Source organism: Thunnus maccoyii, chromosome 6, assembly GCF_910596095.1.
Source record: "Thunnus maccoyii chromosome 6, fThuMac1.1, whole genome shotgun sequence".
NCBI lineage: Eukaryota > Metazoa > Chordata > Actinopteri > Scombriformes > Scombridae > Thunnus > Thunnus maccoyii.
The window spans coordinates 7663065-7680917 of record NC_056538.1 but is presented as its reverse complement, the minus strand read 5'-3'; the positions used below and the strand labels follow the sequence as shown (position 1 = coordinate 7680917).

General features: G+C 41.5%; 2 protein-coding genes across 3 annotated transcripts; one reads left to right on the top strand and one right to left on the bottom strand.

Annotated features, from left to right (window-relative positions):
* Positions 1-132: 132 nt before the first annotated feature.
* Positions 133-8646, bottom strand: si:dkey-260j18.2 (uncharacterized protein LOC325231 homolog). Of its 2 annotated transcripts, XM_042414104.1 has the most exons (6): positions 8394-8646; positions 7884-8286; positions 7285-7438; positions 7022-7100; positions 6202-6429; positions 133-6008 (listed from the first exon to the last, which is right to left on the bottom strand). In XM_042414104.1, exons 3-6 carry the CDS (start codon positions 7436-7438, stop codon positions 4499-4501), a joined length of 1971 nt encoding a protein of 656 aa, XP_042270038.1. In that variant the 5' UTR covers positions 7884-8286; positions 8394-8646; the 3' UTR covers positions 133-4498. The 2 variants fall into 2 exon arrangements, with proteins under 2 accessions (XP_042270038.1, XP_042270037.1); XM_042414103.1 differs by having other exon boundaries at positions 7884-8646.
* A 52-nt stretch (positions 8647-8698) lies between these two features.
* Positions 8699-17804, top strand: sars2 (seryl-tRNA synthetase 2, mitochondrial). The gene is made up of 16 exons (XM_042414105.1): positions 8699-9092; positions 11282-11377; positions 11645-11674; positions 11797-11937; positions 12029-12083; positions 12204-12267; positions 12556-12661; positions 12755-12802; positions 13534-13642; positions 14459-14504; positions 14597-14684; positions 14940-15052; positions 15176-15269; positions 15926-16018; positions 16117-16182; positions 17299-17804. The coding sequence occupies exons 1-16, from the start codon at positions 8817-8819 to the stop codon at positions 17437-17439; spliced, it is 1566 nt and encodes a 521-aa protein (XP_042270039.1). The 5' UTR covers positions 8699-8816; the 3' UTR covers positions 17440-17804.
* The last annotated feature ends 49 nt before the right edge of the window (positions 17805-17853 follow it).

Below are 17853 nucleotides of genomic sequence, written 5' to 3'. Positions count from 1 at the left end.
TTTCTACCAGAATGCTTTCACTCATGTAGTTTCACTGCTTTTTCACCATTTTACATGCAGGAATGTAGACATTTGATTCCCAATGTGATCACTGATTGTAGTGCTGCTGTAATAAAGTCACCAATAAAAACATGTAAGCAAATAGTCCTTTAATCGTTTATCTCATCAAAACATCCATTTGCCTTTCAGTTCACAAATTTCATTAGATTGTACAAATGAGGGCAGCTTTAGTTCTCTGAATGGACATACAGAATGTGGCTGTGTACAGTATGTGTGCAAAGAGCTTGTGTTGAACAGATTTACGCCTCAGCATAGAAAACGTGCATGCGTACACAGTCACTTTTCACATTTCATACAAGCTGTAAGCACACAAAGTAAAAGAAATTCAATTCATTTGACATTTCAGGGGGGAAATTCAGAGCATGTCGTGGTATTTAACACAGACAGCGTGATATTTATTTCCTATAAACACAAACTTAAACTCACACCTCTTAACCAAAATGACAAAAAACTGTCTTCATTGTGTGCTCAACTAGTGAACTTCCTACTGAAATAAACTTCAGGAACCTTACTAACTATTTTCCTTCTCATCCTTTAAATGCATTTTGGTGATCCACACAGTACAGATTGCATCATACTCAGCAGGTATCAATCCTTGAATATCAAATGTCACGAGCCCAAACATCCCAGCTGCCCTCTAACTTTTCATGAACAGGGCTTCAGGCTTCTCTGTACAGGAGGGCAGCACCACTACAGAGATGGAGCATGAATCCATAACTCTGCTACTGCTGGGTAACACTCTATCACCAGGAGTTAAAGATAAGCATGTCCTTTTTAAATCAATGACTTGCCCCAATGACCTTCTCTGAGCCACCAGTGGGGGCAAAAAAAGAGCCCCCCCATCTAACACAGAGTCACCCCTGCTATATCTGCTAATGGCACTGGCAGATTGAAAGGCAGAAAGAAGCACAAGTGACGTTTTTATGTATCGATACACCACTACATCTTCACATATCAAAGCCCGCCTGAGTACACTGAACAAGAAAATGAAAAGATATCATGGAAGACACTTAAAAAATACTGACTGACTGATTTTATGCATCCACTAGAAATGGTTAAAATTTCTAAAGAAAATGTACATGTGCTCACTGCTGAAATTTTGTCATTGAAACACTGAAAACAGATGAAATACTGCAACAGTTAAAGTTGCAATCAAAATACTAAAAAACTACTAAAAGAAGCTAAAAAAAAAGCTGAATCGCTGAAAGTTGATGTGTAACCACTGAAAGCAGTTGAAGCGTGATTTTGAAGAAAAATTGAAATGTAAATTGATGTGTAACCATTGAAAGCAGTTGACGTGTTGTCAGATGTCGTGAAGTCGAGAGCAACTGGACTTCCTGAAGACATTTCCCATCCAAAAAGCTTCTCCAGTTATGACTGACGGGTGGGATGTCCCAGGTATTTAACCTCTGTAGGGTCGTTTACACCTTCAAGGTCGTTGAGGTCACATGTGGTTCATTAGTCCTCTTATCCATCATGTGACAGCTGTTAAAGTCACATGACAAGCCCTTTGGATGAGAGGTGAAACTTCCAAGAATCTACAACAGGTCCAGTTGCTCTTGACTCACCGCTTTTGGATAAGAGCAAGAGATGAAAACAGCTGAAATGTCAGTTTGAAGAGCAAATAAATGAAAGCAGTTCAAATGTCAGTTAACGTGTTAAACATCTGCTGTTAGCTGGGAAAGTTAGGGAAGTTCCACTTCTGTCCTCGAGGGAGATTAACTCATTGTAACACTTTGGAAAGTTCTACTTGGGACTATGGTTTGACTGAAAATGATGAAATGTACTATTGATTTTATTGGTTGAGAGACAGTGTGTTGATCCTGTATGATATAGAGTGAAGCGGTGGAAAGCTGAGTTTTGAGATTAACTTGACTCTTCTTAAGGAAGATGCATGAATTTGGCTTCAGTGCTCCTGGCTCATGAATGGTCTGCGATACGGTTAGTTTATGCGAGAAAATTAATTAATACTTTGTAACGGGTCTAAACTGTTAGTTTTCTGACTGACATTGATTTACTGTTTCAGTAAACATAAATAAATAAAATAAAATAAATAAATCTGCTTTGTTGCTCTCAGTCAGAATTGGGGGTGAAAAAATCTAATTTTGCAATTACAGAAACACATCCTGTATACATCTTAATATCTGATTTTAAATTGATAGTGAATCTTGTTCACTAATCATGAAGTCACATTTAGGAATAAAGTTAATGTCTGGCATGCAGTGGTGCAATGTATATATTCCTGACATGAAGCATTAAGTGTCTTCAATTCCTGTAATGGCAAAAAGTTCATAGTTTATATTTTATGGCCCTGATTGATAATTTGCAATCTTGGCAATGAAGTAATGACGACATTGGTAAAAAGTTTTCCATTTTCAGACACAGCTGGTGGCATTTCTCATATGCTTGTATCTCCAGCAGGAGTATCTGGATTTGATCAATTTGAATAAATAAAAAGGAAAACAAGAGAACAGAGCAAAGAAAACATAGCGGCTTGCAACAAAACAATGTGCTTACATTTCTGGGCAAGCTTTCTACCTTTCATTAAGCTGGAATTTTGGAATTGAGTTACTTTACCAACCTCAGCATCTTTCAGATCTAAATACATCAGATTCTATTCGACAGGCCTGTCTAAGCTTGCCATCCTACATAATGTCTGAGCACTGCAGTCAGAGTAAGTTACCATTTCAAAAAAACTAAAACCTTTAAAAAAAAACAAAAAAAACACTTTAATAAATAAGGTGCAATGCTAATGTGTTCAGATAATTCATAACCTCCGTGCAAACTACATTCAAAAAAGTCCTATGGCTGGAGCAACTGAAACAAAAAAAATTGACACAGCTGCTGAATCAAGTAAAGACAACTGGCTTGAAGGTTTTGTAAGGTTGCTGGTTAGAGCGACAGTCCAGACACGAAGATAATGAAGGTCATCCTCACATTGGGCTGCACGACACCCCTATGAATGTATCACTGTAATTTTACAGTGGGATCTTTTAAATACCATAAATAGATACATTTTGTTGTGGAAACTAACAAAACACTGTTCCTTTGTAAGATTTCACCCAGAATGACTGGGAGGTGATCTGACTATCATATGTCATTTTTTCCATTTCATCCAGCCCTATCTGCACATTTCTTCCACTGCTATGTTCCACTTCTTTGACTAGACAGCACCTTAAGAGCATTCAAAACACCAAACATAAGAACAGTTTCTACCAGGTTAAAAGATGCTTTCTGGCCCGTGTTAAACACATAAGCTGCCATTCTGGATCCACAGGAAGGGTTTGACTGTATGTGTAGTGAGGCCGGTAAGGCTTGCAATAGTTCAATCTAGTCCCTGCACCATCACCAAGGAGCATCTTGGGACAGGTAGATCAGACTGTCCTGATGTGAAGGATGAACATTGAACGAGTGAGCCACTGAAACGTACGAGTTGTCACATAAAACACAAGACTGATGTCCTTCATTTAAATAAGAGTATGAACTGAGATATCAGTACAGGGACTGACTTTTCCTGGGATGAGAAACTGCTCAGTCTTTCCTATGACGGGCTTCAAGTATTATGACAAAGACAGACAGAACAGAAAATGTAACCCTGCACTGCTTTTATAATAAAAATTCATCAAGAAAAACATTTCTTGGCCCAGTGAAAAAAATATGTTGATGTTATGATGTGTTTGCTGGGCTGTGTTTCCTCTCATGTCAAGTTATCGGTATAGCCTTTAATTGCACTAACAACGGCCTACATTATGCAGGAAACAAGGACATGCTTACTCTCAAAAACATCTAACGTGAAAAACAGATGAAACTTATAATTATCACAATTATCACACTCTTTGCAACAGAAAATGCATTTAAATTTTTAAAAACTGACTTACTACATTTCAGAAGTAAAGAACACAACCCAAGCCATTTATCCTACATCACAAATATCTGCATTTCAGTCTCTAATAAAAGTTGTTTGAAAGTGGAACATAGCAGTCTGTAAGAATGTGCATATCTTTTTGACTAAACTAGAGTCCGCTGCTTTGGAATGATTTCCTGACAGCCATGAAAAAATATTACACTGGCAAAAAGCTGAAAATAATGTTACACTTTGAGAAAACAATTAAAAAGGCCCTTTTCTCTCACTTAAGGACTTTGTTGTTCTGAGATATAGAAATTAGGTTACATTCAGGTGCGTGTTGCCTGACTTTGACCCTGTTTCTGGCCCCACCTGCTCTCTGCCTGTACATTTGACGATCTACTATAATAAAATTAACAAGATCTGTCTGCATTGAGTCCATTGTTGCTCTCAGAATGTATAAAATGGTCTTTTCCTTGTGACTTCAACTCAACACCAACATATCTTGAGGTCAAGGAGGAGCTCATTCAAACTCAGCCTGGAGCTCATCTCTGTGTCACATGAACGGCTGCCTCGACTCGTCTCCCTGTCAAGCTAGTCAGCGGCCTTCTTGCAGTTTTCTTTGGCTAGTCTCAGTCTGGACAGGATGTGTTTCTTGGGGAATTTTAGAGTGGTGCACCCAAACTGGCTCACCCCTCCAGTGTCTCCAGGGAGTTTCTCACGTCTCTGGACCCAGCTCCGCCAGCCGGGCTTCCAACAGTAGACACTGTCATAGAACCGCGAGCCGTTTTCCCCACCCAACACATAAATCCTCCGTTTCCACCTGGCCACCCCCCCAGCTGCAATCCGCCGTGGCAGACCAGGAAAAACCACAGGGCTTGGGGCTCGGTCGCTTCCACCACCTGCACCCCCTCGCTGCTCCGCAGTGACCATCACTCCTCCGCCGGTCACCTCCCTCTCTACTCCAGACCCCCGGCCCTCTCTGAAAAACAGCACACGCCCAGTGGCGTCTAAAGTCTCCAGATTGGTGTAGTTTCCATCCAGGAACTTGGTGGTATCCCTCATGTATCCCCCGATTGCACAGACTCCTCCTCGCACCGCCACACCTCCAGCGAGGCAGGTTGCGCCAGAGTCAAGTGCCACACGTGTCCAGCAGTCTGTCAAGGTGTGATAAATAAGCACCCCTGAGTGAACCACAGAGTGAACCACAGCCCGGTTCTGTTCAAGTGTGGTTCCACCTAGAAGATAGAGTCGTCCACGCAGTGCTGCACAGGCGAAAGCGCGCAGAGGGAGCGGTAACCGCGGCCCGGGAACCCACTGAAGTGTAGCCAGATCCAGGATCTCACTGGAGTCAAGTAGGGCTGAGCGGTTACTGCCACCCAAGGCATAGAGTGACTCTCCACAGCCCAGGAGGCCTAGCATAGCCCGGGGCTGGACCATCGAAGGCCGCTCTATCCAGCGGTCCAATACAGCATCATATTCATGCACCGCTGCAGACACAGAGCCTGTCCGTAGAATCCCTCCAGCTACAAACAGCCTGTCACCCACAGCCGTGCAGCCAGGACTCACCAGTGAACCCAGCGCTGCTAACTTCTCCCACTTCCCTGTCCGGGGATCAAAGCAGTCCACTGTGTAGTCTCTTGCAGCTAAATTCTCATCTTCCCGAGGTGTCAGGTCCACACACACTATTTTTTTCTCAAACATGCCCTCCCGTGGTCTTAGTGGCCCCCCAAGGCCCTCACCAGCTGCAGCGGGGCCCAACTCCTGGCTGAGTCTTCGGCTCTCTTCCTGTGACAGCAGTCCTGGCCGCAGGTGGTGAAGAAGTGCTGGCATGTGAGCGTAGCGATCCAGGGGCTGGTGCTCTGCCCAGCGGCGTGCTGCATCGTAGACCTCCGCCTCAGAGTCCACCCCAAGGCGGTCGGAGCTCAGCAGGCTGCCTAAGGTGCCGTGGTCTAGCAGGAGGAAGTCTTTCTGCCGGGCCACCCGGGGGAAGTGCTGAGCTACCAGCCTCAGGGAGGCACGCAGAAGCAGCTGATCGTGGTGAGAGCGAGCCAGAGAGTACATCCCCAGGCAGTTATCCACTGAGAGGTGCTCAAATAGAAACCTGGAGAGATAAGAGTGGAGGAAAACAGCAGGGGGAGAGGAAGAGAAGAGCGATATAGAGAAAAAAGGAGAGAAGAAAGGAGACCAGATCCAAACGACAGGAACTGGTGTATATTAACTGAAGCCAAATATCATATCATATCATATCATAACTAAATTAGACTGTATGATTATCTGTCACTCAGCAGATTTACCTGGAGCACAGGTCTTGCAGGGGCATGACCTGAAGCCGGTTGGCGGCCACAAACAGATCCTCAGCTGTGTCCAGAGAGAGCCCCGCCTCACCGGTGTACACAAACTGAATGACAGTCTCCATGACAGACGGCGTCACTTCCTCCAGTCGGATCTCAGTGAGGCGAGACTCCACGAGAGGACTGGTGAACATGGCCCGGAAGTACGGGCTCACAGCTGCCAAGAGGACTCTAAAGAGGGAGAGGATGAGGAGTATAGAAGATAACTGCTTCTGTGGACGGAAAGTCAGTTCACATTTCTGCACAATACTGTTAGTTTCTCTATGTATTCACAAGAAGTAACTTACTGTCGAACCAAAATTTAACTCTGCACCTGGCAGGCCCTCCTTGTCATTTCACCTCTTTGATGTCAAACAAAAGCTACAAGTGACTTTCACGGGAAGAATTTTCACTGCAAGAAACATTTCCCTGTCTTCAAAAGTCTGACAGTCTCACCCATACTTGCAACTCTGATAACCACTTATCAAGTAATAATACTAAATACTTGATACTGAAATATTAAACTGACTGGTGATAAGACATAGCATCCTTCTGAGACATGACAGCTCTGCCAACTTGCAATTGGCATGTCATTATTTGTACATTTGATAGAGGACATAACTGATTATCACAAAAGCATCTCTAAATAACTAACAGTGCAAAAATATTTGTTAGCTGCAGCCCTGGCTGACATGCTCCCCTCAGTAGTATCCCACCCATCAGTAGTGCACGTAAGTAAAGTGAGTCCATCACCACACTGCTCTGTAAGATAAGGCAGGCATACCTGTGACACATGAACTTTTTCCCCTCAACAAGCAGAGTAACATCACACAGCTGCTGAGCATCCAGGAGCTGCTTCAATCCTTAAAACACACAAGAGAAACACAGAAGAGAGTGAGGACGGAAGAGGGGACAAATTAGAGCAGAAGGGGAAGGTATAGAGCACAGGTGACAGGAGGGGGAAAACAGGAAATGAGTAAAAGGGACTAATTACTGTCCTTGAGGGGACAATCCCCCCACTCTTTAGCCTCTTTCTTTCTGTCTCACCATGTGTGATGTAGTCTCCCAACGGTGTGGTGCTGTCATCGGGGAAGTCCTCCTCCTCCGAGTCGCTGTCTGACAGAGGCTCCCCTCCTCCCCCGTCCCCATCCTGCCACGGCTGGGGACGCCAGGTGACTGTGCCCCCCCGCACAGCATTCATCTGAGGTACAGTACCCATACACACACACACACACACACACACACACACACACAGAATTACACACATGCATTATGCATACAAAGTGAGCAAACGGGTTTAACACTTTAACCTTAATGCATGCAAAGGCCTTATCTGCAACACAGACACAGGCCTGTGTGTTATAGACAGAGGCCTGGTGCAGATATGACCCAGATAACACCAATCTCTGTGAAAAATTGTTGCTTTTTGAGATGAAGTTCCTCATAGCTTATGAGTATTGTGCAACTTAATTTAAAGCAGAGTGAAAATGATTTGCTACAGATTTACAGTATGTTACAGTATGCTTTCATATCCATTGCTAGAGGGATGTCTTCATAAAAGACTGGTTATGATAAATGGCACATACAAAGCAAAATCCTGTTGTTGCAGTTCACCGGTAAGATGTTACATTTGGAGCTGACACTACCTTTGCTCTTCTTCTCGTTTCCACCGTGAAGGCTGGTCGGGTCTCACTTTCAGCAGGAATTGGTGAGGCAGTTTGGAGCAGGCTATCTGTATCCAAGCACCCCGTTTATTAGCACAAGCTTCCCGAGGCTTTCCTGGCTCCCATCTGAGTGTCTGGGTCCTCCGGGCTCAGCTGAAACACTCCGTCCGGCCTGCGGTGAGAGGACGCGTCAGGCTACTCGCTGCTCATCCAGCTCCCCCACGCACAACATCCCCGCTGACTGACGGACCAAACTAGCTCACAAAGGGGAAAAAATCTCCTCCTGCACAAAAGCGTCTGGTCGTAACACACATCAGTCCACCGTGGCATGTAGCACACGCGTCCGGCTCAGCGGGGAAACGGTGCAAAGTGTAGTTTTCAGAGCCTGCAGGGCAGAAAAATCAGGAGTGAGGTCAGGTTCAGTCGGCCGCACTTGTCATGTCTGAACCGGATTACCGCAACGTTAAACTTCCGCCCATCTGATTGGCTGACCTTTAGCTCGTGACGATTGTTTTGGAGCAGTCTCGTTTTCTGCCACTCGAAAAATTAAAACCTTCCCCCGCTCACCCTCTTTGAAATTATGCGTTTTAAGCCGCTACTATGTGTTTAAACTAAAAACAAACAGCAGATTGGTAATGCTTTATTTTACTCATTTCCGCATTCATGCTGCATTTTAGGTAGATACGACCGTGTAGAAACATAAATAATGCTCCCTGGTTCCTTGAAGACGGCTGTAAAAAAAGAACTGTGAATTCCATCAATGTCATAATATCACTTAATTTAGGTGATATATTATCGAAACACGGATTCATGTGCAAATATTTCGAAGTGCATGCACAAAGGGTGACCATAAGCCCTACATAGAGTTCAATTATTCCCACGCTCCGTGAATGTAACATCAGACACAAGACAAACATGGCGACTGCCTTCAGCATGGCAGCTAGAGTTGGACGCGCTGCACTGACTGTGCTGAAGCCGGTCGCTAGACATTATTCAAGGCAGAGGAGCAGCGTAGTTATCCCGCACCGCTTCTCTCACAAAGCCCACAGCAGTTTGTACGAGCATGTCCGTGAAGGCTACAGTGACAAACCAGAGCTGGACATGACAGCAGTGTGCGAGCACACTGACTCGGTCATCGCTAATGTGGAGAGCAGGAAGGGAGACCTGCGGGGGGAGGATGTCAGGAACATTGTGAGTGTTCAGAAGTCTTTCTAAAATAATTTATAGCCCACGTACATCAAATGGAACTGTCTCCCATTAATGCTAGAGCAACCTGCACACACAGAAGACGCTGAAGTTAGCTTCCTATTCGGGGTTAAGGGAAAAGTTAAGGGTAAAGTTAAGGGGAACATACATAATAATATTTCTCTGTATTGACAGCACTCACACTGTTGGCGCTGGCATCATAAAGGTGGGGAAACCGGTTTAATTACACATAATTCATTGAGGAATACTCGTACGCATCGGTACGTACTCATCATCGGTGTTGCTTGAACCGGAAATAGAATATCTTGATTTGCACAAGCTCACTTATACATCAATCACAGGTCATGACGTCAGTGTTAGAGCACACCTTAACTAAAACGTTTGTGTTGTTTTTTTATTTGTTTGTCTCTTCATTTACTTATGTGCTTGTTGAAATTAAATTGTTAGTGATTATTTGTATTATTATATTGTTAAAAGAACTGAAATGAAAAAGAAAAAATCTTGGCCTATGAGTTAACACTTATGAAAGAGTGTTAGACATCGTAGCAGAAGCCTTAAGGCTGTTTAAACCCACTTACAGATTTGCAAAACCTTTATTTTGCATATAAAAACAGAAAAAAAGGGTGATTTCACTGTTTTTTTGTTTTGTTTTTCTTCTTCCAGATCAAAAGCACTATACTTAGACTTGTCAAATCTGGGCTAGATTAACAAGGAGACTTCAGAGAGTCATTAAAACATAGTTTCAGATTTTCGAAATCTTTATTCTATTTGGGAAAACTGAAAAAAGGGTGATTTTACTGCTTTCCCCCCCATCCAGACCACATTAGACACTCATTAAAACACTTTTTTCAATTTTCAACACAATATTTCCCACTTAAATATAGTGCAGTGGAAGTATAAAGTAGCATGAAATGGAAATACTCAAGTAAAGTACAAGTACCTCAGAATTGCACTTAATATAAGTACAGTACTTGTGTAGATGCACTTAGTTACCTTCCACCATTGCCAGTATGCAACTTACACAAGTGTGATGGGGAACTTCAAGCCTTCAGTGGACATACTTAATCAATCAAACAAACTTAATTTTTATAGCACCTTTCATGCGGGTTGGCGCAATTCAAAGTGTTTGACAGTTAACAGATATCTAAAGCCTGGCTGAAGAGGTCGGTTGAAAGATATCATCACTTCAAGCTGCTCTCAGATCCTCAGCCAGACTGTTCCAGCAGCTCACAGCATAAAAACTAAAAGCTGCCTCACCAAAAGTTTTACTCCTACACTTTGGAGCAACTAAAAGACCAGAGGACCTGAGGGGTCGTACTGGTTCATAAATTGCAAGCATGTCAGAAAAGTAGGCTGGTGCAAGACCATGAAGTACTTTAAAAACAAGTAAAAGAATTTTAAAATGAATACAGAAACTGAGGCCATCAGTATAAGGACTTTAAAGCAGGTGTCACGTGTTCTCCTCTGGTCCTGGTCAGCAGTCAGGCAGCAGAGTTTTGAATCAGTTGTAACAACAATGATATTTGCATATTCATAGATTCTGTATATGAGGGAGATGTAGTAGATGTAATTTTAACTACTAACTATGTCACCTTTTTTGTGGAAAAACCATATTAGATACAAATTATTATTCATTTTTTTTATTCAGAGTTTTTGTATACTGTATTAAAACATGTCTGGTGGGGATCTTTAAATTGTGTCCAGATCACATCAAACTATTTCCTGCTAACAGACATGGTAAATATGGACAAGACATTTTACATTTGTCAAATTGATGTTATAAAGCCGTAAAAAATGGTAACTTAAGCGAGAATATTTACTCTAAGCACAATTTTTCTTCAAAGAAACATTGTAAGATTAAGAATATATCGAATCAAACTCAACTTTATTGGTCCAGTAAGTTGAAACAGACACGAGAAATTTGACTCTGGTTGTTGAAAGCTATCATTATACGCAGCAGTATACTCAATAAATTTAAACAAAACGTACCAGGATTTACATTGTGAACAGTTAACATACAGCTAAATAAAGACAGCAAAGCTAACATTGTCACAAAGGAGAACACTGAAAGTTAAGAGTTTAAATTGAATTACTTTTTCAGTTTCGCACCCGCTGTTTTACCAGCTTTTCAACTGATATATTGATTGTGTGTGTTTTTTTCCTGCACATTTCAGGTGTGTGTGTGGCAGCAGCTCCAGGCTGTGAGGACAGAAATCTCTGAGCTGGAGATGCAGAAGAAACACATCAGTGAAACAGTCAAAGCACTCGTGGTCAGTAAAGGTTAAAGGTCATTACTGCACTGGTCACTATGACCAGTTTTCCATAATATGATTAGTCAAACCTTTTATAGTTATTTGTGTTGATTGTTTTGAGTATTACAGAACTTATAGATGCAAAAAACTAAACTAAAATAATATCTCTAAAGACTTTTCACTCTATTACTCACTCACCTTATATGACTCTTGACTCACATGTGGGTCATATGTTGTAAGAGTATAAAGATGATCCAAACATTTGACATAATGTTTTCCTCACAGACCAAGAATGACAAGAAAGCCCTCGCCAATGTAAGTTAAACTTTGCCACATCATCTTTTATTACTTAGTTGATTCAATCATCAATCTTGGCAGCATTGCACTAGTAAACTTAATTTGGGCCCAGTTCTGAATGCTTGTTGTTCATCATGCAGCTTCCAGAGTACAAGCAGGCTCTGCAGAAGGGTCGAGACATCCGCAACAGACTGAATCAGCTCTACGACAAAGAGACTGAGCTGGATCAGGAACACTACGGACGAGCGCTCCGACTTCCCAACACCACACACCCTGATGTGGTGAGTATAAACACACACACACACTGGAGTATCTGGGGAGACATTTACTACATTTGAAACTTCCTAAAATTTCCCCTTTTCCCTTTTTCAGCCAGTTGGAGATGAGAGCCAGGCGAGGGTGGTGGAGCTGGTTGGACAGAAACCAGGTGATTGATGTGATCTATACCGTTATTGATCTGAACTCTGGAGGAATTGACTTTGAATAGACATGCTTTATCCTCATGAGTTTAACAATGATCTGAAAATGTGTTCTGTCTTTGCTGTAGAGTTTGACTTCAAGCCCAGAGGCCATGTAGAACTGGGGGAGGAGTTGGGTCTCATCAGGCAGAGGTGAGGATGACTCTGGTTTTTCCACTTGACATTCCACTTTCTGAACTGTCTGTGCACTATTCCTTGAACATTGTGCTCATATGAAAACAGAAGACGAGAAGATGTTAGTATTTCAGTTTATTCCAATGCAGGTTGAGAGCAAAAATATGAAGACCTTAGAAAAAGTTTTATGCAGTTTTGTATGAATATGGTAATACCATAATATTCAATATATTGTCCAATATTTAGCCTGCCCTCATTGATATGAATGGGTATCATTATATTTTGTTCCTCTGTCCTCTCCCACAGGCATCTAGCTCATGTCTCAGGCCACAGGTCCTACTATCTGAGGGGAGCAGGGGCCAGACTTCAGATTGCACTCCAAAACTTCGCCCTCGACACACTGCAGCGTCGGGTAAGCCTGTGAAATATTGGCTGTAAATAAAATGAATGTGTGGTATAATTTTGTTGGAGAGCTAAGCCTGTGTTTTCCTTTTGACTCTTGCAGGGCTTCATTCCCATGGTTGTACCTGACATCCTGAAGGGGGCAGTGTTTGTGAGTTTATTCCACAGTGACTCTGTGCCATTTGTTTGGAACATATCTGACTTTGCATTAGTGGTTGTCATGATAACAGAACGTGATTTAATGGAAGATACAGAACCTTATATCAAAAAAACGGATTTTATTGCTCATAAATTAAATATCAAAGTATTTTGCAACATTCACAAAGTACTATTGAGATTTCTGTTGATATTCTGTAGTTATGGTGCAAAACATTCAAGAGTTAATAGGTTAAAGGAAAAGTTCAACCTTTTGGGAAATGCGCTCATTCGCTTTCATGGTTAGGTGAGAAGACTGATATCATTATAATGTCTGTACGGTAAATATAAAGCTGCAGATGGCTAACCTAGGTTAGCTCAAAGACTTTAAACATGGGGAAACAACTAGCTTGGCTCTACCCAAAGTTATCAAAATCCACCAAACAGCAATTCTAAAACTCACTAATTAACAAGTTATGTGTCATTTGTTTAGTTTAAAACAGACAATTCACCATTTTAGGGGGGTTATGTGCTGCTATTTCTTGGTTGGGAGTTTAGTTAGCCGGGTTCTGACTGTAGCTTCATATTTATTGTACAGACATGGCAGTGGTATAAATTGTCTTATCTAGCTCTTGGCAGGAAAACAAATTTCCCAAACTTTTCCAAAGCATCTTTGAACCACACAATGTCCCGCTGTCCTTCACCTCTCCTCCCTTCATTGTCATTCTATTTCTCTTCCACCTCCAGGAGGGTTGTGGTATGCAACCCAACGCCCATCGCTCTCAGGTCTATTCACTGGACCCGGCTCGTTTCCCAGACCTCAACCTGGCAGGGACCGGAGAGGTGGGAGTAGCAGGTGAAACCCAATTCTTCACCACATTGTTTCAACATGTCTCCATTTCTTTGTAGTACTAAATGACCAGTAGGATTGTTTGTCAGTACCAGTGACTGTACAGAACAGGTGCTGATCTTAATGGCTTTCATGTTTCATTGAATAGGTTCAGAGATGTTAATCACAGTGCATCCTGATAAATGACACAAGAATGAATACTGAACTAACAGACACTACATACTGTACTGTATATTTTATACAGCTGCAGCTGTAGAGCGTGTAGTAGCTGACAAGTACATGTTGTCAATCTTAATCTGTGTTATTAATTGGTTCTGATGCTTTTTTAAGCCCATAGTTGCGATCAGGTTCACCACAAACCTCCCAGATTTTACTGATCAGCTGGATTACTGTTCTGTAATTCTGTAATGAACTTTCATACTTGACACCTTCAGAATTGTTATATATTAATTTTGTGTCAGGATTGTTGTTGGCAAACCTGAATTCTAAATTTGTATAATTTATCATAAATCTTGAATCCAACCATCCTGAATTCACATCAAACGTTTCTTTACTTTCAGTCACATTTCAATCATTTTACAATGCAAAATGCAACTTGTAGGCAACATGTAGGAGGTAGAACAGGCGCTTTAAGTGAGACCAGTTATTAGATGTGATTAGGTGATGTTTGATTAGTATTAAGAACCAGTTTAATGAGATGTTTAAACAATCATGTTTTGATTAGATGTTTCACAACAGCTTTGAATGTTACTCGGAGATAAGAACCGGAAGAATGTATTTTACATGTGCAGTAAATAATTATGTAACGTCTCTTCTCTCCAGGTTATTTCATGGATCATGCAGTAAACTGGAAGGACCTGCCTGTCAGGTTAGCAGCACCCTTCTCTCCTGGTTTGCTACAGATTGAGTGTTAAATTGGAGTAATTACATCTGACGTGATCTGTCGTTTTCCCGCTGCAGGACGGTGTGCAGCAGCACCTGCTACAGAGCAGAGACAGACACCGGCAGAGAGACCTGGGGCCTCTACAGAGTTCATCACTTCAACAAGGTCTAAAGTTAGAGACACAGCAGTATTCACCTGAATGCAAACCACACTCTGTCCACTTTCTCAAGTAGATTAGATTTTTATAAATGACACATACAGGGCTTTAAGATTTGCAGATGTGTGCTACCAGCTCTTAATTAACTGCTACCAAGTGGAAATTTTCAATTTTCATTTTCATTCTGGAAAGTTTATAAGCAAGTACCAACTCAATAAATATCCTAATGAGCTTTGAATAACTGTGTGTGTATAAATGTCCAGGTAGAGATGTTTGGAGTGACAGCAGATGAGACAGGAGAGGAAAGCTCTCAGCTGCTGGAGGAGTTTGTCTCTTTGCAAAAAGAGATGTTTTCTGCACTGGAGCTACACTACAGGTCAGTGCAGACACACATCACAATCTGGCCATATTCTTTCATATACACATGTTCATTTTTAAATAATATTTAGAATAAATGCACCAGTTATGGATTGCTGCATTTGTGTGTATTTTTCTTTAGAGTGCTGGACATGCCAACTCAGGAATTGGGTCCTCCAGCGTACAGGAAGTATGACATTGAAGCCTGGATGCCTGGGAGGAACAGCTATGGAGAGGTCAGCCCCATCATATCACTGTTATCTGGTCTTAACCTGCTCACCTGCTTAATTACTTATCTTATTTCCATTTTATATGTCAGATATATGCCAAATAACTCAACCTCAACCTGCCTTTAGTCTCATTAGTGACACACTTCCTTTGTCAGTCAAAACTGTTGGATGTCCAAACATACGAGCAATAGTCTCGTCTCATCCTTCCTCCAAAACTCTAAAGTTGAAATCAACATTTGCAACAAGAAGACAGAAATGTTTATTTAAATGTTCCATACAGCACATGTATAATAACTTAAATGAGTTGTAACCAAACAGTTGCCCTGTTTGGTTCAAAAGTCCAATTTTTATGTGCAATATTATGTAAAAAAGATGTAAATGTTGAACGTTTGGACACTATTTGATTACAAAATGCTGCACAAACAGGCGAAAAAATTGAAATTTTTTGGGAGGCCCATCGGTTCTATCTCTTTCATTTTTTAACACCTTCCACATTTTAATGGAGATGGATTTGCAGGGCGTCCTTCCTGTGTAATTAAGTAAAAATATAAAAACTCTTTTTTTCCAACTGAACTATTCCTGTTGCTGTACCCATCAGTCTTCATTGGGCCAGTTGTATTTTGCTGTTGATTCTGACCGCAGTTCATCTCTCTATACATCAGATTTCCAGTGGGTCCAACTGTACAGACTACCAGAGCAGACGCCTCAACATCCTGTATGAGAGAGAGGATGGCAGCCTGCAGTACGCCCACACAGTAAGACTGCAGACAAGACAGCTCTGGTGCACATTCCTGCTGCTTTAGCTTACTGCAATATATGTGATGTGTGTGTGTGTGTATTTTTTTTTCTTTAGGTGAACGCTACAGCGTGTGCCATCCCTCGAACGATTATCGCTATCCTGGAGACTCACCAGACAAAAGTAAGACACCAACGTAAATCACGCATGAGGGTTCCCAAAAACCTAGAATTCTTTAATTCAGATCTCCAGTCATGGAAAGGTCCTAGAAAATACATCAAAATCTCAGATGGGGATTTATTCATCTCACATCATGCTTAACTTTAGTGGATCATAACATATTAGGTATGGAATGAATCTGCAGATGCTGCAGTTCAAGATGAGACCAAACATTTCTATGGATGTCAGTTTTTGAACCACGACAAAGGCCAAAATGTGGCCTGCAACAGACTTGTTTTTACCCAAGCTGATTGCAGAGAAATGCCTTTTGCTGCAGTTGTTGATCACTTGCTCCTCACTCCTCGTACCAGCTGGTTACGAGGAGTGAGGAGTCAGCAGTCAGCGGTGGTGTAAAACGTGTTATAAAATAGGTTTTTCAACAATCGTGAATCACTGCAACCATAAGAGGTCCTTGAGCATACAGTCATAAATGTGCACAAAAAATATTAGACTGATGGGTCCAGTAGTATGTGAGATTAGCTGCCAGATACACACATGGACACACAAAAACACATGACCAAACACATAATCTCCTGCAAACTTACACCTGGCGGAGAAAAAAATATCAATCTGCAGACAGTTTAAAAAACATGTTAACGACTAAAACACAGAACTTTTTTCTTTTCTTTCAAAGACACCCTTTGAAAGAAAATGTGAAAAATGTGAATCTTCTTCTGAACAGTAAATGTGGGGTTTCATATTTTCTTTTTGTCTCTTCCAACAAAGTATCGCTTTGTTCATCTTCCACAATAATACATCTGGATTACTTTGCATGCCCCTGTGTGTAATGTTTGGTGTTGAAGTGGCTCCCTCTTGTGACTGTGGTCAGTTATACAAATTATAAAGTATTTCATTAGAACCACAGAAATAAAAATATATGTTGCATTAGTATGTCTTTTATTTCCAAAACTACAATTATTAAATTTCTCCTTACAGACATACATCAATCTGCCTGGAGGAAACCAAAACAATTCCATTTTATTTAGATTTATTTAAGACATTTTCAATGTTTTTGACATCAGAATGATATCAATAATACAAATTTGATTGTTGTTTCTTCTTTTCTCTTCATCTCTGCAGGAAGGATCAGTACGTGTCCCCCGAGCCCTGCAGCCTTATTTTGGTCTCGAAGTGATTGAGAAGCCAAAGTGTACTCCGCTGAAATACATCGGACCAAACCAGCACACCCGGCCACCCAGACCCGCTCCCAAAACCAGATGACACACTTACAAGTGTAGCGCTCTCACGCCAGCCATCGGCCACAAACACCTCAACACATTCAAGCCAGAAAGAAAGTAGATATTTAACTAATGCAAGAAGTTCTTCATACATGTTGTACGTCTGTTTAAAAGCTGTAAATCTCCATTATGCTTGAAACTTTTTGAGTTGAGAGTGAATTGAGTGCATCTCTGTTTTGAGGCACTGGATCCAAGCTCAACCCAGCTGTTAACTGTCGATGTAAATATATTTATGTCTCATCTTTTGTGAAATGCAATGAGAAGTGTGAATGTAAGCCTGAATATGTGTTTTCCAGATAACGAGGCGAACCATAATAGTGGATAACCAATTAAAATAAGTTAAAAGTGTTTAATGTCTGTCTTTGTGTTGCTTTCTGCTTCATATTTATTTCTCATG

Bases quoted from the DNA above. Each gene is read 5' to 3' on its own strand.
- si:dkey-260j18.2 (XM_042414103.1), bottom strand. From the start codon at position 7,438: ATGAATGCTGTGCGGGGGGGCACAGTCACCTGGCGTCCCCAGCCGTGG. The intron at 7,101-7,284 runs GTGAGACAGAAA...GTGTGTTTTAAG, and splicing joins GGGAGACTACATCACACATG to GATTGAAGCAGCTCCTGGAT. The intron at 6,430-7,021 runs GTATGCCTGCCT...CTCCCTCTTTAG, and splicing joins AAAAAGTTCATGTGTCACAG to AGTCCTCTTGGCAGCTGTGA.
- sars2 (XM_042414105.1), top strand. From the start codon at position 8,817: ATGGCGACTGCCTTCAGCATGGCAGCTAGAGTTGGACGCGCTGCACTG. The intron at 11,675-11,796 runs GTAAGTTAAACT...TTCATCATGCAG, and splicing joins ACAAGAAAGCCCTCGCCAAT to CTTCCAGAGTACAAGCAGGC. The intron at 12,662-12,754 runs GTAAGCCTGTGA...TGACTCTTGCAG, and splicing joins TCGACACACTGCAGCGTCGG to GGCTTCATTCCCATGGTTGT.